The 24225-nt window shown below is 38.3% G+C and overlaps 1 protein-coding gene across 2 annotated transcripts in view; it reads right to left on the bottom strand.

Annotated features, from left to right (window-relative positions):
- The window catches only part of LOC109065880 (anosmin-1-like), a 75446-nt gene that overhangs the window by 26507 nt on the left and 24714 nt on the right, over positions 1-24225 (bottom strand). The window contains exons 3-6 of one of the 2 annotated variants that reach the window (XM_042712248.1): positions 9522-9584; positions 6404-6608; positions 5467-5651; positions 3876-4005 (exon numbers count right to left, since the gene is read on the bottom strand). In XM_042712248.1, coding sequence (XP_042568182.1) covers positions 3876-4005; positions 5467-5651; positions 6404-6608; positions 9522-9584 — 583 coding nt within the window. Of the gene's footprint in view, positions 1-3875; positions 4006-5466; positions 5652-6403; positions 6612-9521; positions 9585-24225 lie in introns of both variants that reach the window. The other variant, XM_042712247.1, reaches the window with a different exon arrangement.

The following is a 24225-nucleotide window of genomic DNA, read 5'->3' as shown; positions in this document are numbered from 1 at the left end:
CAAGTCGCTGCGCGCTATCCACATCCCAGGGGAGCTCAATCGTGCAGCCGATGCGCTCTCACGACAGCTCACTTTCCCTGGGGAATGGCGACTCCATCCCCAGACGGTCCAGCTGATCTGGAGTCGATTCGGGGAAGCCCAGGTAGATCTGTTTGCTTCCCACGAGTCCTCCCACTGCCAGCTGTACTATTCCCTGTCCCAGGCCCCCCTGGGCACGGATGCACTGGCACACAGCTGGCCTCGGGCTCTACGCAAGTATGCGTTTCCCCCAGTGAGCCTGCTCGCACAGACACTGTGCAAGGTCAGGGAGGACGAGGAACAGGTCCTGTTGGTTGCGCCTTACTGGCCCACACGGACCTGGTTTTCGGAACTCATGCTCCTCGTGACAGCCCCTCCCTGGCGCATCCCCCGGAGGAGGGACCTCCTCTCTCAGGGGCTGGGCACCATTTGGCACCCGCGTCCAGATCTCTGGAACCTCCACGTGTGGCTTCTGGATGGGACGCGGCAGACCTAAGTGATCTGCCACCGGCGGTGGTAGACACTATCACTCAGGCTAGAGCCCCCTCTACGAGGCAGGCCTATGCTTTGAAGTGGAGTCTGTTCACGAATTGGTGTTCTTTTCACAGAGAAGACCACTGGAGATGCTCGGTCATGCTTTCTTTCCTGCAAGAAAGGTTGGAGCGTAGGCTGTTGCCCTCCACCTTGAAAGTGTATGTGGCTGCCATTGCAGCCCATCACGATGCAGTGGACGGCTGGACGGCTGGTCGGCTGGTCCCTGGGGAGGCATGACCTGATCGTTAGGTTCCTGAGGGGTGCCAGAAGGTTAAATCCTTCTAGGACACCCCTGATTCCCTCCTGGGACCTCTCTATTGTTCTGGCTGGACTTCAGGGGGGTCCCTTTGAGCCGCTGGATTCAGTCGAGCTTAAGTTCCTGTCTCTCAAGACAGCGCTCCTGGTCGCGCTCACTTCCATCAAGAGGGTCGGGGACCTCCAAGCATTTTCGGTAAGTGAAGAGTGCCTTGTGTTCGGGCCGGCCTACTCTCACGTTGTCCTGAGACCCCGGCCTGGATACGTGCCCAAGGTTCCCACCACTCCCTTCCGAGACCAGGTGGTGAACCTGCAAGCGCTGCCCCTGGAGGAGGCAGATCCAGCCTTGGCGTTGCTGTGTCCCGTAAGAGCGCTTCGCATATACGTGGACCGCACCCAGAGCTTCAGAAGCTCTGAGCAGCTCCTGGTCTGCTTTGGAGGTCGGCCAGCAGAAGGGGAAGGCTGTCTCCAAGCAGAGGTTGGCCCACTGGATAGTGGATGCCATCGCCTTGGCGTACCATTCCCAAGGCGAGCCGTGCCCCCTGGGGGTGAGGGCCCACTCCACACGGAGTGTGGCCTCCTCCTATGCGCTGGCGCACGGCGCCTCTCTGGCAGACATTTGTGGTGTTGCGGGCTGGGCGACACCTAACACCTTTGTGAGGTTTTACAACCTTCGTGTAGACCCAGTTTCTTCCCGTGTGTTGGGTAACAGGTAATTGGCGGGAAGGACTGGCTCGGTGTCACGCTTGCTGCGCCATTTCCCCTAACACGGGGATGCGAGCGCCTTTCTTCTCCCAGTAGAGTTCCCCGGTTGGTGTACCCTGGTCGAGCATCCTCCAGCACCCTCGGCGGTCAGACTTGGCGGAGCAGTCTGGCGCCAGGCCCAGTACTGGTGTTAGCATGCCCGGAGTTCCGGTCAGCCCCCTGTACTGGGCTAGGTGTCCATATGGCTTGATTCCCTACGGGTAATCCCATATGTGAATTCTTCCACGGTAAGGTTTCCCTCTTGGTAAACCCGTGTCTTCCCTTGACAGACCCGCTCTGTCAGTCTCTTCTGGCAGCTGTTCCATCCCTACTCCAAGGTAGGACCTGCCTCAGAGACCCATTCCATATGTAGTACTGCCCCCTGGGTCAGTCCATATCAGTATCTCCACATGTCACCACCCTACGGGTAGGATGTGGTCTCCGTAGCGACCTTTTTCCTAAGGCTCGCTTCCCATCGTTCTGCCAAGCTGAAAGAACAAATAGGAAAGATTTGAAGCAATCTTTCACTGAAGGTTGAAATCCCTTCCAAAAACTTTTTGTGGACGGAACAGCAGCATGGCCTTCTCCAGCAGCGATGTACTCACCCTTTTGGTCCCCTTCGGTACCAAGGTCAGTGAATTTGCGCTGGGGCTTTGGGAAGGTCACGACCTTAAGCGTAGCTTTTGTGACACGCTGCGGCTTGTCGACAATTGCAGCGCCACAGGGTTGTGACGGTGTTCAGGTTGTGGCGTTTTCCATAGGACCCCATATGTCGTTCGACATAACTCGTAGTGACCGACAGATAGGGAACGTCTCGGTTACGTACGTAACCCTCGTTCCCTGATGGAGGGAACGGAGACGTTATGTCCCCATGCCACAACCTTGAACCATTCGCTGTTGCCGGGACACGTTCTCGGCTCCTCAGCGTAAAACCTGAATGAGTGGATGCACCTGTCGCCTATTTATACCCGTAGGCACGGGGAGTGGCTCAGGTATGTTAAATCCACTAGCCAATTTTCATTGGCGTTTTCTCTTAAACTCAGAGATGATTGGCCTCCGAAGTGAGACCCCATATGTCGTTCGACATAACGTCTCCGTTCCCTCCATCAGGGAACGAGGGTTACGTACGTAACCGAGACGTTCTATACAGATCCAATCAGATTAATCAAATCAAAACAAAACAAGCTCCCGTACCTAATAAACCTCCATACAGTCCTTTTTTGATCACTGAATTCAATGACGAACTGCCTTTAACTGAAAACTGAGTGTTTACTATTGTCATTTTGCATTATTGACACACTATGTTCCTGTTTAATAACTTCATACATTTCTCATTTATTTGCAATAGTCCAACATTTTTGAACTATTATTTTAAAAACTTTAAAGTATGTATAATATACCTTATATCTCATAATATTTCGTCCTCGGCCTTACCTGTTTCACTCATTTTGCATCTATATCACATGTGTTTGTGTTGAATATAAACTTTTTAACACTGTGAAATTACAGTATATTCCAGGTTAATAAATATATTACTTTCACAGTAATTTCACAGTGGCACTTCTCTTGTATCTAATTGCACTCTCTTACACAGCATTACTGTGTTTCTACAGTGCAGATGTACTGTGAAGGTTCCCAGGATGCAATGCAGCATGAACAGATCATGCTGTCGAGTTTTTATTATTATTATTATTATTATGTATATATATATTTTTTTATTCTTGCTGGTTTTATTTGTGCTATTGAACTTGTTTTTGGTTCATTTTTAGCAGTTTGTGTTGTTGGTTTATTCTGTAATGGTGGTTTATGTTGTAAGTGTTGTTTTTATTTGTTGAGTATTATTATTGTTGTGTTTTGTGTGTCGAGTATTGATGATGTCACATCTTTTAAAGACGTTTCTCAGCAGACGCTTCACTACTGTGAAAAACCCATCCACAAATATTTATGAATATGAAATAAGTTATTGATTAATCATGTTCAAAAAATACTAAAATAAAATCTTCATGTTTATTCTAAGAATAGTTTGGCTTAAATGCAGGCAATTAGCTTATTTCATATTCAGTCTTGTCATAATTTAAACAAATGTTTTCATTTGTCATACTTCTGAGATGACTAAGAATTTTGAATATGAATATACAAGGTCAAAGAGTCCAAACTAATGGGATCAGTAATAACCATTATGGTGACTTCAAAACAATTACAGAAGTAAACAACTAAATTTCTGTAAAAAAATACTGTAATTTCACACTAAACAGTGTAGATAACTAGGCAAATTCACAGACATTTCCTTTAGAAAACAATGTATTGCTGAAGGAGATTTTTACCTCGTACAGAAAAGAAATGCTTGCTGGGAGTGGTGAAGCCTCTCGTGCCCTGACTGTTGACTGCACTAACTCGAAACTGGTACCACCTGTGGGGCCGGATGTCCTTCAACACGGAGCGGTCCTCCATGGTCTGGGAGAAGGGTCAGAGAGACTTTAATTAAGACAAATCCACTCCTGATGCAGGATGGAAGCGCTCCATCACTGCTGTATGCTGATAAGAGTCACAGTAATGACAGCTCGATCCAGCACAGGGAGATCTCTCTTTAAAGGCCTGTTGAAAAGCACAGCTCAGACGTCCCTATCCATTACATCAAAGATCCCACCGGGAGCTTAGACGCTGCACAATGAGCTTCCTGTTTCTTTCAATGTCTCTTAATCTCCTGAGAAGACCAGTCATTTTCAGCACTGCTTTACTGCGTATGAAGAAAACACTCATTTAAGTGTGATTAAAAAAAAAAAAAAAAATCAGTGAACAGCATTTCCGGTATCGTGTTTAGCAAAGAAAATTATTCTGGCTTTCCCTCAGTGTAAAGAGTAAAAACAGTGAAAAAAGCACACTTTAGCATACTTTTAAAAAGAGTACTTTTTACAGAAATAATATACTTTAAAAATATAAAAGAATATACATAAGTGTAAACTGAATGTAATGTTTTCAGACATTTAATTAAACATTACAATTAAATGAAAATGTATAATAGTTTACAATACGATTAACTGAACTTTAGAGTGCTTTCAATTAAGTGGGACTTAAGAACATCTTTATATGTAATTTAATAATTATTTATTTTTGAAATTTTGAAATTAATTCTATTGTCTTTGACCTACTGTTTTTTACTTAAGCTTGTTAAGAAACTTTAAGTACACATAAAATATTTATATCTATATCAGCTACATTTAAAAATATACTTTTAATATTTGAAGCACACTACAAGTGCACATTCAATACATATAAATGTTCTTCTTTTTAATTTTTTTCACAAGTTTACAAGAGGGTTTCAAAAGCTGAAATGAAAAAGCTTGATTATTTGTTCTTCTCGAATGCTTTTGTTTATATGTAAAATGTATTTGTTCTACTGTTTTTTTTTCATCTGTTCTTATTTGCAATAACAAAGATGATATAAAAATAGCTATATTGTGATGATTAATACAGTTATTATTATTAAGAAAAGAACTGGAGGAAAAGATGCAACATTGCTGTGATTTTGCTTTGGAACCTTCAGAAAGCTTTAACTTGATTTTTCTCAAAATTGGCTTTGCTGACTCGTCCGATTCCAACAAATCATATATCATTCTGGAGGTCTTTTAATGGAAAATGTGAACATATGAATAACTCATTTTTGAAAATTTGCTCATTGTGACTCATTTTGCCAGCACAGGTCACGTATGCACAGATCATGTTATGACGTTATTCACCTTTTTACACATCTGTTAAACCTAATAGAATGGAGGAAATACATTACGAGGAGGTTTGAAGAATTATGTGTAATAATGGATTCATGACATCTTCTACAAACCCCAAACCCACATGCGTTTATGCTGAATAAACAAAACTCTTAATCTTCCTCAGAGCTCTGTATTCATAAGCACTTACCATGAGAACGGTCTGCCAGGCCGACGCTTCGTCCTCGCTGGGGTGAATCCCATGATTCCACCTCTTCTGAAGAATATACAGAACTGGCTCAACGGAGACGTTAAACTTGGACATCCATGTCACCTTCAGATGACCGTGCTGGTCCTCGGAAAAGGAAATGTCTCTCTTTGGCTTCAAAGGTACTCCTGAGCAAAAACAGAGACTTTGAGGTAAAAAAGTAAATGTACAATGAATCAAGTGAAGTCTGTTTGGCCTATGAGGGTGACAATAAATCAGCTAATCAGCTCAAAATTCTGAGTATTTAATTCCTGCCTTTTACAAACAACAGCATACGCAGCTGTGAATTAAATTTGGGTCAAAGAAAAATGGACGTCTGAGATGAAGGAAATCTTTTAAAAATCAAGTTTAATTAATTTTCCAGGTTCCTATTAGTTGTTTTTGTATTCAGGTTAATTTCATGTTTTAAACTGTATTGGAATATTTAAAAAAAAAATGCTTTACTGCATATTTAAAATGATTTTTATTATAATGAATGACATTTATATTAATTTTAGCCTTTTTAATGGATAGTCCAACAAAAAATAAATAAATAAATTAATTAATTCCTCATCCAGATTATTGTTCCAAACTTGTTTTAATTACTTTCTTCTGTGGAACATAAAAGAAGATATTCTGAAGAAAGTTGGTAGCCAGACAGTTTCAGTTCACATTGACTTCCACTGTATTTTTGTCCAAACAATGGAAGTCAATGAGGACCACAACTGTTTGATTACCAACATTCTGCAGAATGTCTGCATGACATATATTAAGTTACTTTTTAAAAATAAAACAAATTTTTCTGACTTTTATTTCAAGTTTTACAATGTTATTTAAATGCATCTACCATTCGTCCCGTTAGCTGAGATGTATTCCCATCCCACCATGCATTGTGTTGTACCTCTGTAAAGGTTGGCCGGAGACTGGCAGGTGTGTCCACAGCCATTTGAGCAGCACTTTTTGAAGCCGGAGCACTCACGGTCGACTGCACAGCCCTCCACACAGGCAGCAGCGAAACCAGATGCCCGCTGGGCCGGAGGACAGTCGCCCTGCTTCTGTGACCGCAGCGAGTGCAGAAACTCAGCACTGGTCACACACTCATGATGCTTCTTACCGAATGTATAGAGACAGAGATAAAACACTGGATTTTAGGAGGCTCTGTGACCCATTAGAAGGTAGCTGCCAGTGCAGTGCTGAATGGCTGCTAAACTGTTCTGAGTGGTTTTTAGGGCATTGCCTTTTTGCTGTGGTGTTTGCTTTGGTGTTGAGTGGTTGTTAGTGTTGGTGTACTGTAGGTCTTTAGTGGGGATTTTAATAGTGAGTGTGAAAACAGAAAAGTACACACATCTCCTTAGCAATCTGCATATTATTAATGTCAGTAGCAAAAACAGGTAATCTGCTAAAGTTTAATACTTTATAGGCAGCCCACCAGTATTTTGTGGGACTTTTTTTCTCCGATTTTTGCCGCCTGAAAAGACTGAATTTGTGGCTTCACTCAAAAATTATGATGATATTTATAGGATTTTTTTTGTTGTTTTGCAGTGAAAATCCACCAATATTTATGATGTACTTATAAGTGTTAGTGACAGTAAGCGTAAAATTATCTGTAAATATTTTTATTCATTTTAAATATGTGTACATTTTATATATTTTAAGTTTAAAATTATTATTTTGGTAACACTTCATAAAGACCAGTTCTCACTATTATGCATATTACTAGCATATTGGCTGTTTTTTTAGTACTTATAAAGCACATATTAATGCCTTATTCTGTATGACCGTATTTTAGATCCTTTATTAATAAGCAGCAAATTAGGAGTTTATTGAGGCAAAAGTCATAGTTAATAGTGAATATGTGTTTCCTAATCTGAAGTGTTACCATTATTTCATGTTTTTACTATGTAATAAAAATATATGATTGTCTATTATTGTATTATTGTTTACCAGCAAGTTCTGTTAAGAGACTACAATATATTCAAAACTCAGCTGCCCGGGTTTTGACTTATACATCCTCACGCCATCACATTACCCCAGTGCTCCAGGAACTTCACTGGCTCCCGGATCAATCACGTATTGAATTCAAAACTCTGATTTTAACTTATAAAGCAGTGCATGGGCTGTCTTAAGATTACATCTGTGACTTGGTAACTCTTTCCACACCTTCTCCCTCTCTCCGCTCAGCATGGTTAAAAACCCTGGGGGGGGGGGGGGCTTTTTCCTATAACGCACCTAAGTTATGGAATGCATTACCTGTGTTTATTAGGAATGCTTCACTAGATTGTTTTAAAAAACTTCTGAAGACACCTTTTTACTGAAGCTTTTAATTTATGACTATTACTATGGTTTTATTTTTGATATTGAAATTGTGGTTGACTTGTTATTTTGTATGTACATGTTGTAGCGCTTTGAGTATTAAGAAAGGCGCATTACAAATAAAATGTATTATTATTATTATTATTGTTATATAGTAGCTTAAAAGTATCATCAAACTTCTAAAAATGTAAATTTTGTCCCATGTGTTTAACATGTAAATAAAAACTTGCCATGTGTCTCTCTAACTCCTTGCTGGAAAGACAGTAGACTGGAAGAGAGTTAATTAATGATATTAAAATATTAAATATTTCCCTCTGAACTTTGAACTTTTTTTTTTTTAAACAATTGCGTAAAATCTCCTGATGCTCCATATAGTCTGTCCATATAGTCACTTTACAATGGAATACACTACAATACAATGGCAGGGAAGTTGAATGAGCATTGATTAATTTGATTGGTCTTTGAATTATGGATTTTGATTAGTTAACAGCATTTTGTTTTGCCGAAATAAATACAAAAATGCAATATGCTGCATGTAATACAGAGCTTGCTTGATTTGTGTTACTGTAAATTCTCCAACTGCAAAATCATAAAATCCTAGAGGGATCGTACAGGGTTTGTTCAACTCACTATCCCAAATAGCAACAGTAATAGTAACGCCTGATTTAGCACACACCAATAATGAGAGGCAGCTGGAAAGTCAGGGAGTGACAAAAAGTGAAAAGAAGGACAGACACCGAGTGGGACACAGTGGTTAGACAAAGCCACCCACCCAAACCATGCCGGGTGAGCCACAAAGGCATCCGGCGGCCCCTGTGTTTCTGTCCCGTTGTGTGTTTGCACTGACTCACGCGCTCTAGCTGCCACTGACACCCCGTTCCTTATGGGCCGAGTCAAACACACATAACCTCTCTGCTTCTGCACACACATGTGGCAGCGGGGCGCTCTGGAAACTGTTCATCTGCACAACATCTCCAAGATTACTCAACTCAACACCTCTGTCAGTCTGAACAAGGCGCATGTTTCTTCCATTGGGTGAATTACAGAATTGGGAAAACAACAAAGGGCTTGTTTCTAAGTGGCTGTGAAGAATTCTGGGTACTTATTACCCAACGTGTCTTATGCACAGCTGAACCACACAGCACATCCATCTGATGGACTTCAAGCATTGAAACACTTCACGCTGACTGTTTAAATTAAAGCTTTGTTGAGATAATGATTGCTGAATTTCAACAAGATGTTAACAGTTGTTGCACTTTCTGTGAAGAACAAAGGTCTGGACATAAACACAGCTCTTATCTGGTTGACTTCAATAATGTGCTGTTCCCCGCTGAGGGAAACATAATCTGTGTGTTCAACTCTAGACCACTCTGGGGACACGGGATAAAAGGGCCATAAAATCACACTGGAATTCTGAGAGTCGTTCAACTGCTGCTTCAATTCGTTTTAGACTAACACACACAAAACCACACGCATGCTTGACACGTCTTTGATTGCAGAGCATGACTACATGGCTCTGTGTGCTAATTCATCTCATTCAGGCAAAAGCAAAAGCTCATCTCAGACTTATATTTATGTGTGCATTGTGTTGATTTGTGTGGTTTTTAATCAGAGAAATGTCCCATGCAATTAGCCTTTCCTTCACGGCTGTAACAATCTCCAGTCAGTGAAAACATGAGGAGGAATTCTTCCATGGAGAGACTTACCTCGCAGGTCTTGGGAGACAGAGCTCGTCTTGTTTCCCATAATTCCTTGCATGGTTGTAGGCACTGCAGACAAACAAATAAACAGCCTGAGTACGGCCTATAACTTATTAAAATGCCACGGATAGCCGTGGAGAAATAGAACACACAAGTATTTGCATGTGAGTACAAGGAATGCACTGTTACAGTACAGCAGCCGTGGGGACACGTTCAAACTGTGTTGCATTGTGCAGACAGCAGAACTACAAACTGTTGTGACAAGCTGTTTAAAATATTGACAGATTGATGAATATTTCATGGGTTCTAAATTTGACCACATCTAGATGTTGTCAGATTTAAATACATTCAGGAAACTTACCCCAACCCTAAACCTTGAGCAGAAATTATATTTTGCAAGTGTTTCTCAGAACAAGCTGTTAATCTGTATCCAAGTTCATTTTTACACACTCTTTCCCCTTAGAAGTAAACTATGCTGCATTAAGGCCCTGGTATACATAAAATGAAATCACAGAATGAACAGATGATTTTGAAATCTGGACATAACGTGATTTTGAGTTCATTATAGTGGTTTAAAAATGCTTGCTTTACCTTCTAATTGGCATTGGTCCTCGATAGGTGGGTGAGAGCTCTACCTGCTTTGATGAAAATATCTTTTCAGCTTTAATTCTTCACTCAGTCCCCCACACCGGATTCGCACACTCTCAGAAATAAAGGTTCAAAAGCTGTCACTGGGGTTGTACCTTTTCAAAAGCTACCTATTAGGCTCTAATATGTACACTTTAAGTACTAATATTTGCTTGTTGAGGTCAGGGAAGTGAGTTTTTTTAGGTGCTTTTATGCCTCTTAAGGCCATGGTAGTGAGGTTTAACTACACAGCTATTACTATATTGCCTCCGTTTCACTTACCCCTTATCCGCACTTCAACCCAGGTCACTGCACTAATGTAACTGGTCCAGCTCGCACCACTCTGAGCGGGATGCAAACCAGCATCCAACATGGGAGGTATAGATGCATATAGATGCTAAAGACCATAGCCTCCAGTATCAGCTGCTAGTGCACCTCTTGAGGTCAGGGGAGTGAGGTTTACCAGTCCAGCTCTTAGTATCTTGCTTCTGTTTACTCATGCCCCTAAGCCTCACTACTATCTGGGTCACGGCACCAATGTAACTGGTCCAACTTGTGCCACTCTGAGAAGGATTTGTATCAGTGTCAACCAGCATGATAGGCAGGTGCACTAACAAGGATGCTAAAGACTGCAGCCTTTAGCATCAGTTACTAGTGTGCCTCTTGAGGTCAGGGGAGTAAGGTGTACCTGTACAGCTCTTGCTGTCTGTATGCTATCTGTTACATCCTCTCACACAGTATTCGTTAATCCAGCAGTGTTGGCACCAAATATAGCGAACAGCATACCATCGTTTAACTTTTTTTCTTCGTAAAGAGTGATAAAGAACTTTGTTGTGATTATACCACATAATGACAGATGAATTAATGAGTATTTTCACTTTCCTTATGAATGAAGTGTAAAATACAGCAAAACGTTTGTTGCTTATGTTGTTTCATGCAGCTCATAATTTAATTCAGGGTGAAGATATAATTTCCAGTTTTCCGCCCTATTTTTCCAATGACAACTGCTCTAAGCTGTTGTTGAAGTAATTTTTTTGGCTTTGTGCTGATGCTTTAGTGATTACAATGGAAAAAGATGTAGATATATTGGATATTGAATGCACTGTCTGCACGAAAAGATTCGATTTCATTACTTACAAAATGTGGTCAATCCTAAAGAATGTATTTGTGTGAACAAGCCTTAGATAAACAAGCATTCAAATGTTTGATACAAATGATGACCACATTTGTTCCGTTTCAGAATTGAGTGTGTTTTTTCCTCTCTAATTTTAGTTATTGGTTCCCTGTGAGACGTGCTCCCGGTCGAAGTCCCTTTGGCCGGGCCTCCAGTCGCTCATGTGCTGGAACATTTGAACACATCTGTTGTGTGTTATGTGATGGATTATTCTGACATCTGCCCCCATCTATCCCCCACTTGAACAGACAGCTTTCATTTGGCTGATCTCAAAGTCAAGACTATGTTCAAAAAGAAAACACAGAAAATAAGAGAGAGGAGAGACATGGAGTGAAGGTGGTTTCACCTTACTGCAAAGATAATCTTATTATCAAGATAATCAAAGTCTAAAGCAGTCATTTATATCAACTTTGCTTAAAATGTTACAGGGAATCTTTTTAAAAAATGTTCTTCTCAAATAAGATTTTTTTTTTTTTTTGGTGATACTAATGTCTAGCCAATGCTCATATCACTACAGACTGACAGTCTGCAGAAAGGAAAACAACCAAACTCATCCAATACTAATACTGTCAAAAGTACAAAATATACAAAAATAAATTCTTCAACAAAAACACAGGTCTGTCTGTAAGGTGAAGTATGTTTTTATGTTAAAATGTAGAAATGTGGAGAGATATGTCGGGACAACAGTGAGTACAGCTATTTGTAGTTTTATTACCCTGAAAATATTACTTTGTATGATCACCCCAAAATAGAAACATTGGTGCAACTATTCCCTCTGTGAAAAAGAATTACATTTTAGCATACTTTTAAAAAGATTACTTGTTACAGAAATAACATACTTTAAAATAATATACTTAAGTGTGAACTGGCCTTAATGTTTACTAAATTGCATGTTAATTACAATTAAATGAAAATGAATAATAATTCAAACATATATATTAAATGCAATTAGCTGAAGTAGGACTTAAGTACGTTTATATGTAATTTAAAAATATTAAATTAAATTTATGCATTTAGCAGACGCTTTTATCCAAAGCGATTTACAGTGCTTTCAGGTTATCAATTTTTACCTATCATGTGTTCCCGGGGAATCAAACCCCCAACCTTGAGCTTCGTAACACAATGCTCTACCACTTGAGCTACAGGAGCACCATATTATTCTGTTGTCTTTGAAATATGGTTAAAGTGTACTGCTGAATGTACTGGCAAACATTTATGGTGAACTAAAACATACATTAATGTAAATTCTATTGAAACATGTATTTCATTTAATATATTTGTAATGATGAAGTTGCAGTTTAGTATATTTAAAATATATTAACTTTAAATTTAATTTTTGAATAACACTACAGTTCAAATTACAATCAAGAATTAAAAGATTATTAAAATGATTTAAAATGTACTTTAAAACCTTTAAATTGACAAAGTGCATTATAAAGAATTTTTAGATGTGTACTTTAAGGGGCGTAACATTTCTGTCACACGCTTGAGGCATTCGGCCAATCACAACGCACTGAATAGCTGGCAAATCAGAGCACACATCGCTTTTCAGACCGATGAGCCTTGTGAAAATCGACACGTTTCAGAAGGCGGCGCATAGAGGAGAAACTATAATGTACATTATATGAAAAATAACTGTTTTTTGAACCTTAAAACGCATAAACACATTGCATAACACCAAATACACCAAATACTGTTCTTTTTAGCAGCATCATATGACCCCTTTAAGACACAGTCTTGACTTAGTCATGAAGTACACTTAAGTTGCTTTTTATTTAATTAATATTACATTATCTGCAAGTACAGTTAAAAAAAATAATTAAACATGTAAGATTTGAAGTACACTACAATTGCACACTGATTCTAATTCAAGTCCCTACATATGTGGACAACAAGCCACATTTGTTTATCAAACGATTATATGGGAATGTAAATTCATGAACCGTCAGTTATGATGCCCCGGTGGAGTGTTTTCACCTTTCTGTTCATTCAGTTGAAGTCAGTATAACTCCTGTGTGTCCAACTTCCATCTAATGACTGCTGACGGCCACAACACACACACTGCTTGGCAAACACACTGTCTGTGAGTCATCAATATGACACACTCCTGAGAGGAATGGGTGATGGGGTGAGAGCCAGAGATCTGGACTGCATTACTGCATTTGTGAACAGCAGTTCTACCACAAACACTGCAGCAGGGGGTCAGCGTATGGAGACCAGTAGCTGTGACACAGGTTATCACGGACTAATTTCCCTCAGACAAAGGGCTCTGGCATGACAAACACAAGACTGTGGGATATGCTGATGGATGGATGACTAAAACATCTGCTGCTTCTGTTTACAAAAGATCTCAGTGTAACAGTGAAGAAGTAAAACCATCTGAATGCAGCTTCACCTCACATTTGAAGTTTAGGCTGATTAGTGAGGTCAGCTAGTGAGTTTATCTTCTACTATAATGGGAATGAACGAAGTGATGCTTGCTGGATGTTAGTGTACTGACAGCATGTTGAGCTTTTCCTAACAGTGCCTGCTACACTGACTATATTTACATGCACGGCAGAAAACAGCTTATAGTGAGAAACCTGTGTTAACTTAAGAACGCTGCTTATGTGTTTACATGACCACATAAAATCCCAGGTGTGTTAAACTGCGTTCTCTTGCCTGAATCACTGAAACTGTGTCTCCATCAAGAATTCATTTAAATAAGGTAAATTATTGCAACCAGGTACTACGTGTTAACGTGATGAAGGCATAGCGAGCTAGCAAACTGTAGGCAGTATATTTGCATTTAACTCAGCTTGTGGAAAAACTACTAGTGATGAATTTAGATTTTTTCTAAATATTCTAGAAATATGCATGCTAATAAGCAACTAATAGGTGTAACCGTAAAATAAAATGTTACCAAGATATTTTATCATCCATTTCACAGTTATTGGCTGATTACCCTGTCAATGGAATAATCTTCACATATCACTCAATTGCCATTCCATGTATGGTCTGAAACACAACTGCCTCAGCAATTGCAAGTAAATATTCGGTCATCTTTGATATCTGTAACATGATATCAAACATAGATATCTGTATAAGATGCATCACATGACTAAACATGCCTCAGGTAACTCACTTTTCACAGTCCACATTACAATGTGAAAATGGTGTTTTCAAATTTCTATGTATCTAGATTAGACATTTCACAAGGCCATAAATCAGTCACATCACAGGGGAACAGGTGAGATTTTTATTATTATGCTAAGTTCATGAAAAAAATAGTTCTGTGAGAATTCTCTAAAAAAGCTGATATTTCAACACAAGATGAGGGTTATGATGAAATTTCATCAGGTGATAAGTAAAAGTATTAGAAGGGCCAACAGATCTTAATATTTTAGGCATTTCAGTTCAACTGAATCATAATTAAAACCTTGGCAATAATTTTGATGCCACTATAAAGAAAATATAAATATTCACTTCAGAGGATCCATTGCTGAGCAAGTGATGTAATGCTACATCCAAATCTGAAGAAACAAACTCATCTACATCTTGGATGGCCAGAGGGAGGGTAAATTTTCAGCAAATTTTTTTTTTTTTTTTTTTTGTATGAACTGTTCCTTTAATGAAAGCTCACAGTAATGACTTTAATCAAATTTTTTTTTGCAGTTCTACCAATCTTTTTGCCCTCAATCTTTCCATCCTCCACCTTTTTCTATTGTATTTTGAATTACATATTGCATTATGTTTTGTTTTAGGATTAAAGGAAATATCCTGTAAACTATAATGTCCTGGCAGAAAATGTCCAGTACCTTTTCCTTTTTTCCAAAGATATTTTTCTTGCAGTGTAGGAATAATACCAAGAAAATTAAGGGAAGGTGCAAAGAGGCCACTGGAATAAAAAAAATTCCAGAATATCATTTTGTCACTAATGTAACAGGAGCTGCTGTGGATGAGCTGGAAATGCAGTGGGAAGCACAGAACGGAGAATCCCAAGGGTCAGATCAACACTGCGCTTGTCTGCCTGTGATTTAACCAAAGCTCGGCTTTGATCGCATGTTGACTTCTGCCCGCAGTGGGTGACACTATTCACAGGCACTAGAATCTAAGTCATGTGCCAATCTATAAATTATGAAAAGGAAACCCATTGCATCACGTGCAGTTCAGCACTCTAAGGTGAACTGGATTCCTTTTTCACACCAGTATCCCTGAAACCAGACACATAGAGAAGGCCTTCAGCAATGCATCATTCTGGTGCATTTACAGCAGATATAAAAATAAATATTGGTGGTGCATTGTTCACTGTGACATTCTTTACCTGGATAGTCTGTACAAATTAAACATTTCATATAGAGAAGTTAATGCATATGATTCGTATGTTTAAAGTCACAGTGTATCGGAAGTAGCAACATGTACTTAGTACATCCGAGTGTAATGGATTATTGAAAAACAAACAAAAAAAAATTGTAGTATGGAAACTTGGTTCTATCCATACAGTAAGTTGTTGATTTTGATCGAGGGTGATCTGAATGTGAGTAAATCTGTATGATGTGGGAAAAAAATACATTTATGATTTAAAAGGCATATAAATTCGCTCGATGTTACAGTCACTGCCCTTGCCATCCGGAATAAAAGAGAACATCTCAATCAAGTAAAGAGTGTTTGTTGAAACTGTGGTTCCTAATTATTGGGATCCAACATTTGCCTCGCAAACATTTCAGGTGAAGAATAATCCACTTCTTACCTCCGAGACTGTGTAATGATCTATAGACCTTATTATTTTTATTGTGAGTATTAGGGTTATCATTATTGCTGATCACTGTTGTTGTCCTATGTTATTATAATATTTACCATTATATAATCAGAGGAGTATAGAAAAGTTTATGAAAGTGTCACTCCACAATACAATAGCAAAATATATAAATATGTATAGTATTTTATGTTACATTAATCAGTGTCTAGCACACCTTCCTAAGGAAAGGATATGGATCAGAAGACATTGCAATTACTAAATGATATTTAGACAGACTTAAAGAAGTTCCAGATCTATAATTGTGCTCTTTTTATTTTTGTTAATTTGCCTTTAATATAAATAAATGTGCAAACAATATACTTGCTCTTGTGAATTTATTTTGATGTTAATCACATTGTGCGAGCTGTCTCTTTAATATTGCGTGGTTTATATACATGTTGCTGCTGATTGGGCTTACATTTTTGACACACCCACCAAACGAGAGAAAACAAATCTCTAACCCCGTTGCACACATTTGCACACCGTTTCCAGGAAACATGTCGTTCAAACCGGAAACCCTAGCAAAACGGTGCACACCGGTTTGAGCTTGACCTTGCCCCAGATGAATGAAGCAGTCAAGAGGGCTCCTGTCCAATCAAATCCATTCTTGCTACCTGACCTCATTTCCTGCATAAGAGCACACATGCTCTTCAATTTATCATTAGTAGAAAAACCCCCCACTATTGCACAGTTTTATACATATATGGAAAAACTGAAAATTAGGACAACGGCACTGAAAAATTGCAATGACTGGCACAAGCCATTTAAAAAAAAATTCTAATATAAAAAATGCTTTTTTATATTGGTGTAATAGAAAATAGAAGAAGTTTTGTTTCATCTTTTTACCTGGTATGAATGTTTCTGTCTTTGGGAAAATAGATATTTAATATTAAATAAAAATTTAATAATTTAAATAATTAAATATTTAATAATTAAAAATTTGGAATCAAACCACAATTTATTTGAGAAAAACTTATATGGCTGTAACAAATTAGAGTATTTTTTTTTTTTTTAATTGGTGCAAAATATATATTTTTTTCCAGTGTGTCAAGATCAAAAAGGACATAAAAGCAGCAAAAAAAAAAAAAAAAAAAACATCTGAAAATGAGTCCATATGACTTCAGTTGTTATACATCACCATTTCAAACAACAAGAAAGGCAGGCTCAGTATATTCACATTAAGACAAATAAAAACAGATTCAGGTTTACAGAAACATCAGATTGAAGCTGACACACTTTAAGTTCAAAAACTCTTAAATGTTTTCCCATAGTTGCAAACATCTGTGAGTGAGTTTCTAACATCTGTTGTGGAGGTGATATCAATATCTTGCTTGCTTATGAAGTAGTTCCTCTCAGTAGTTGGTGTGTTAATCACTTTCAGATGGATTTTCTGTAATGTACAATCAAATCAACCAGGGTTAAGAAAGCGAACTGGCCATGAACCTCATCATTACGTTTATTTATCTGGCCTGTGCTTATGTTTACACAGCAAAAGAAAAAACATCCTTAGGTTCATTTTGCATCGGTTTCTGCATTTGCCTAATGAAAAGTGACATACACATGCATAGCCATATTAGAAATATCAAGATCCAAAATGTTAGGTTGCTATGGGTGTTCGTTAATTTTTGTCTATCAATGAATAAAAAAGATTTGCAAATCATATTTTTATATGATCAGGTTAAATCACTGTCCTAGGGTGTTATACAAAGTAGTGTGAACACCCATTATTATAGGCATTAACATCATTTGTGTAGGCTGCAGTGAAAAACAAAAACACTGCAAGTATCTTATGTTTATCGTTTTGTTGTCTACACTCTCTAGTTTGAATGACAGTGTTTAGAACAAGTGCTCGGTGAATTGAGTGACTTCCAAAAAGAGCAAATCATTGGAGCCAATTTATGAGCGTCTGTAACCTTAAAAGCCCAATTGTTTAGTGTTTGAAGAACAACAGTCTTTATGATTATGACTGCAGAATGCATGCAAGACTTCATCAGCGAAGAAGAATCGAGGGTGAAAACCTAAAAGTGAGTGATAGAGACCATCAAACACCAAGAAGAACTGACAGCAAACCTCAATATTCACTTTGAAGACCATGTTGCCATTAAACCAACCACAGAGAACACAAAGCCAACATGCATGAAAGAGCTGCAGTTACTAAAACTTCAATCACAGAAACCAATGCTAAAACGTGAAAAAGATCAAGTCATGATCATAAAACCTGGACAGTTGGAGCACCAAGATAGACATCAACATCTGACTTGGCCAGATCGATCAGCTGACTTGAATGTTATCAAACCACTGTGGACAGATTTGGAGAGAAGAGTGAGAAGCTGATTCCCTCCTCAAACATCCCTGAAGCAACCGGCAGATGTTCTGATAGACAGCATTCGGCTGGAGAGAATAAAACCTGTTCTAAGAAGGTTGGAAGCTATATCAAAGGCAAAACGTTTATAAAACACCCTTATAATGAAATATCGCGGCAGCGAGGAGGAAATATTGCCTAAATATAGATTAAGAGAATGGTTCTTTGCAGTTTACACAAAACTGCCATATGAAACAATCTGTGCTTATTATTTTTGGACAAACAGAAATTCTGATAACGAAGTCTAACCAGCACTATACAGCCTGAGAGCTATATGTTCTTGAAAAAGGAAATAAGAAATGAACAGGATGTAAATGCCAACTTTAGTTACCTGGATAAGCCTGTGTTATCAGCTTTTACCATTCATTATCGAGGATTATTACACGGCTCTGTGGAATACTTGATTCTGATTGGTCAGTCGCGACATTCCGAGGTATGTTATCCCTGGATAACAAGCTGTAAAAGCTAATAACAGGCTCATCCGGGTAACAGCAGTAGGTGCTGTAAAAAAGTGACGACGAAAGTGACGTGACATACAGCCAAGTATGGTGACCCATACTCGGAATTCGTGCTCTGCTTTTAACCCATCCAAAGTGCACACACACAGCAGTGAACACACACACACCCGGAGCAGTGGGCAGCCATTTATGCTGCGGTGCCCGGGGAGCAGTTGGGGGTTCGGTGCCTTGCTCAAGGGTACCTCAGTCATGGTATTAAGGGTGGAGAGGTTGCTGTACATTCACTCCCCCCACCTACAATTCCTGCCGGCCCGAGACTCGAACTCGCAACCCTTGGATTGCAAGTCAGACTCTCTAACCATTAGGCCATGACTTCCCCATTAAACCCCCCTTAAAATAGTACTCTTGCTTGAACTATTTTTTTTTTTTCTTGGTGGAAGCTTTGCGTTTGTTTAGCTAATAAAATATTACAACTTGATTCAAAATGGTGTACAATTGTTTAATTATGTCATCCTGGTATAGCAGACTCCTCTTGTTTCATACAAACCCAGCTGTTGCCATTTTGCTACAATTGTTTTGTACGCTGTAATGGATTATAAGAGAACTAACAAACTGGTAAGGTTTTAAAACATTTTCGTCTTAATTATTTTATTGCCTTAATTATTTTGTGGTGAAATGTTGTGTAATACGTGGTTTGACTGCGCCATTTCTCTTAAATGTCCGTTTAGTTTGAATTTGCCGCTGCTCGCAACTGCTGTCCTCACGGAAACTTTGCGTTCAAATATTTCAACTCAAATCAATATTTCGCGTCTAATTATTTACTTATGTGGCAAGTAGCCATGTAATAAGCATGGCTTCGTGCTTCGCATCGGGGTCCTTTTTATCATGTTGGGGTTTTTTATGTTGATCAGACGTTATGGATGTACATTATCCCTTACATAACAGACCTTGGAATGTCCCGACTGACCAATCAGAATTAAGTATTCCACAAAGGCGTGTAACAACATTAGTTAATAAATTTACACTTTATTTTGATGGTCCCCCAACAGACATAATGCTGACTATAAGTAACTGCAACTAGCAGTCAAGTAGCAGTCATTAGAGTATTAGTAGACAGGTTAGGGTTCATAGAATAATTTGACTTGCAGTTGCAAAGTTATTTATAGTGATCATAAAGTCTGTTGGTGTCCATCAAAATAAAGTGTTAGCAGATATTAAGCAGACAGTCTACAGTACTAATACTCTGGTAGTTGACATGTAGTTACAAAGTTACTTACAGCGAGCAGAATTCCTCAAGGGGACCATCAAAATTAAGTGTTACTCTTATTAAAAATACAATTGTTCATTGGTAGTCCATGTAAACTCAGGTCCATTAAGTAATGCATCAATAATGCATTATTAAATGTTGAAATTAAGTACATGTGTAAAAATAAAGCTCCTAAATGTATGTTTTCACAGTGATACAATAGAAGAACCATTTTTGTTCCCCAAAGAACAGTGAATGGTTCTTGAAAGAACCATTTTTTTTAAATGTGTGAAGAATATCTTAATAATCTAAAGAACCTTTTTTCACAATCCACCGTTTTCTTCAACGCAGAAGTTAGCCTATGGGCAAGACTTCCGGTTCATTAGCTGCTATACGTACATAACTAAAAGAATAAAAACGTGCAGTAAACTGTAAAACTGTTTGCACTACAAACCAGTGTATTCATAATTAAGATAATACATTAAAATAATTGGTAAGACATTAATTTTCAATATCAAGCAGCAAAACAAACAGCTAAAGATGGATGAGACTGGAAGCTAGACCCATAGATTATACATATGGCCACGCCCATTTTTATGGCAAGAAAAAGGTGGATAAAGAACCTTTTGTGTAATGGAAAGTTTCCATGAATGTAAAAGGTTCTTCATGGAACCACAGATGCCAATAAAGAACCTTTATTTAAGAGGGTAAGATTAATAAAGTAAGTAAGTTAGTAAACGCTAACTGATCTAGTCAACTAGCGTTAACAAATGGAACTTTATTGTAAAGTGTTTTCAGATAATCATCTGATCAGAAAAGCATTTCTTTTAAATGTATGTCATCATAAACCAGAGGAGCTTTAAAGTGGTTTGTGACATGGTGGAACAAATTCAGAAAATCCGAGACCTTTTGAAAGCCATGCAGAACAAGATGGCAACAAATGGGAGAAAGCTGTGCTCGCTGCAAGAGGCCAAAGGAAAATGGAACGGTAGCCTGTGTTCCCGGCCTCACCTCCGATGAACCTTCAAACACCAGACGCGAAAAACTGAAACATTAGGAGATGCATTGTAGCAGGAGAAAGAGTGGAAGTCCATTCATTTCTCAATGTCAGGAATAATTCAAATGGCTTATCCATATGGAAACTGATGACAAACGTCCATACCCCCCCTTACAAAACACAAATCATCTTGGACTTGATTGTGAAAGACTCTGTCCAGATGTCTCTTCTTGACCTTTCAATGTTCTCATTTTGCCTGTGCATGATTTTAAAGGAAGTCTGCATGTTCTGATTTAGTGTCCTGACATGTACATTCTCATGGGCTCCAAACTCACTATGACAAAAACCATATGTACAGAAACATCTTTAATTCAGTCTTTCTGAATCCCGAGAGTTCTCTAGTAAACGTGTGAATGCCTTCACAGTGAAACATCAGCCTCCTTGATGAACACAGGATGGGCCGGTCATTAAAGGTGCCCACACGGGGCAGCAAATGAACTGGAAAGCATCCGTTGCTTGCTGCAGTTTAAATCAGCACACAGTCTGCACTGGTGCATTATGGGAACAACCTGGGTGTTCCGAATGTCTGCAATCCATTGACTTGGCTTTGCAGTTCAGGTGTCTGCAGGCCACATGCAACACACTCACAGCAAACATGTTGCTAAGGGTGGAGGAGAAACTACGACACAAGGCCACGGAGTTCACCAGCCTGCAGAAACTCTCAGCGGCAGCGAGGAGGAATTGTCTATGCCACTCATATGGTTTGAATGAATCCGTCATCATAAACTATTTCACGTGCCGTTAACTGTAACAGAGCATATTTCAGATATGTAAATGGTAACCAACCATGGTTTACTTTAGGAACTGTAATGTTGGCTTTGAGACTCTCTGTGGTTTTGAAGCTAAATGTATTGCTTTAGGTGGAAACCACAGTTGATTTCATGCTGTTGCGATTATTTGGTGCTTTGAATAAGAATGTGTAGAGCGCTTTAAGCGTGGAGCTGTTTGAACTGGGGTTTAATGTTACAAAATTGATGTATTTAAGCTTCTGGAAAAAATCATTGACAGTAAAGCTGTCACAATACTTCAACCACATCTTGCAGTACAATCCAAGTGATATAACAGTACAAGTACTTTACTTCACTGTTAAAAGCCAAAACCCTTGTCAGACAAACTTTTTTGAATGTAGAAAAAGTTTATAAATTAAATTAAGTCAGCTTTTAAGCCATTTAGCATGAGCAACTTAGCTTACGATGTCACATCGGTTGGTAAGCGTCCAGCAGGCTGTTAAACATGCTCCGTTTGATCCCTGATGATGAATTAGATGTCTTAGCTCTATGTAGTGGTTTTGATAGTATTTTATTGTAAAAGTTCTCTGTCACCACTGAGATTAGTGTTGTCCTTAAAGTTCTTCTATTTCAACTAGTCTGTGACTTGTTTTGACATTGAGAATTAACTCTATATAATTTTTTTTAGTTTGTTTAACAAACTGATACACAAGATAAACTGAAAAAGTTTTAGATCACTATAATGTAATTTTAATGCTCATATGCTGAGTACACTCAAAAAGGTCCTACAGTTCGTTGCCTCGTATGTTTGAGTTTTCTCAACTTCTAGCTTTATTGTTTTTCCTTAATATAATATTATCATTCTCAATAGCAAATAAAATATTTAATTCCCTCGATTTATAAATTGTGCACACAATTTACTAATTTGTTTCCTCAATGTACTAAAACGTGCACATGATTACTATTTTGTTCCCTCAATTTACTAATTCTTTCCCTCGATTTGCTAAATCGTGCACACGATTTATAAATAGAGAGAACGAATTAGTAAATTCGAGGGAACGAATTAGAAAACTGTGTGAACAATTTATTTATTTTTTAAAAATAAAATAAAAAATTGTAAAAATGATTTTCATTTCAAGATTATCAGAGTATGTTTTAAAAGAAAAGACTATTTCAGTTTTTGTACTTCAGAATTTGATTTATAAGTAACACATTTAATTCAATGTGTTACTTGCCATTTCTTTGTAATTATTTGTGAAATTTACTAGCAAGTACTGTGTGAACATCTCTACACCAAAGTTTTTTTTTTTTTTGTTCTCAGTAACAGGTGTTATATAAATGTCTGAATAAAGATAACTTTGGCACCAACAATGCACACAAACAGTGCTCCTCGGGTAATTTCTTGATGTGCAGCAGATCTTTTGCAAGGAACACGTATTGTGTTAAACATTTTACGTTTTTATGCTATTGCAAAAACAGTTAACCTTAATGAAAGATGATTTATGATAACAGACTGTTTATGATTACTACTTTTCAGTGATTTTAAAGCTGAAATTGTGTGTAATGCAGTGATTGTAAAATATGTATTTTCGGTAAGCGAGTGGCATGGTTGTGGTATTTGGGTTAATTTTTGGCCTGTTTAGATTGGTCAATAGACTAGTTTTTGGCTAGTTTTGACTGACAATGGGCTGGTCTCAATCTGCTTCTAAGCTTAAGAGAAGAGAGAGTGGCTTCAGTGGGGTTAACCTCCAGAAGCGTAGTAAACTGTGTGTTTCCACAGTGAAACATCTGACAGCTTTCTCGTTCACCCAGGGTCATGCGTGACGGATAAGACCGGACAAGTGCTGGGGTGACGTCCTGATCAAGCTTCTAACACTGGCCTTTCAGATGCTGTTTAGCTGTAGCTTGTGGATTTGAGTATACTACATTTTATTAATTGAACTTAAGGCAAGACACAACATGTGAATAATTCAATTCAAAATCACAGTACATTAACACATTGATTTTTATATTACAAGTATTCTGAAATGTTATATTTGAATATGCAAATAAGGCATAATCTAATTAATCTAAAAAATTCATTATGTTTTAGGAATAATGTTAAATAAATCAGGTGAATGATATGAACAAACCCCTCTGTAAAAACATATATACTATGAACAGGGATTAAAACTGTACTCTTTTGGTGTGTGTTAGTAAATGTATGTACTGTCTGATTGACATCTAAAGACGCAAATAGACCAAGTGTAATAAAATAAATGTATATTTTGTATGTTTTCTT

Source organism: Cyprinus carpio, chromosome A22, assembly GCF_018340385.1.
Source record: "Cyprinus carpio isolate SPL01 chromosome A22, ASM1834038v1, whole genome shotgun sequence".
Taxonomy (NCBI): Eukaryota; Metazoa; Chordata; class Actinopteri; order Cypriniformes; family Cyprinidae; genus Cyprinus; species Cyprinus carpio.
Note: the sequence above shows the minus strand (reverse complement) of the source record. Positions and strands in the feature narration are given on the sequence as shown.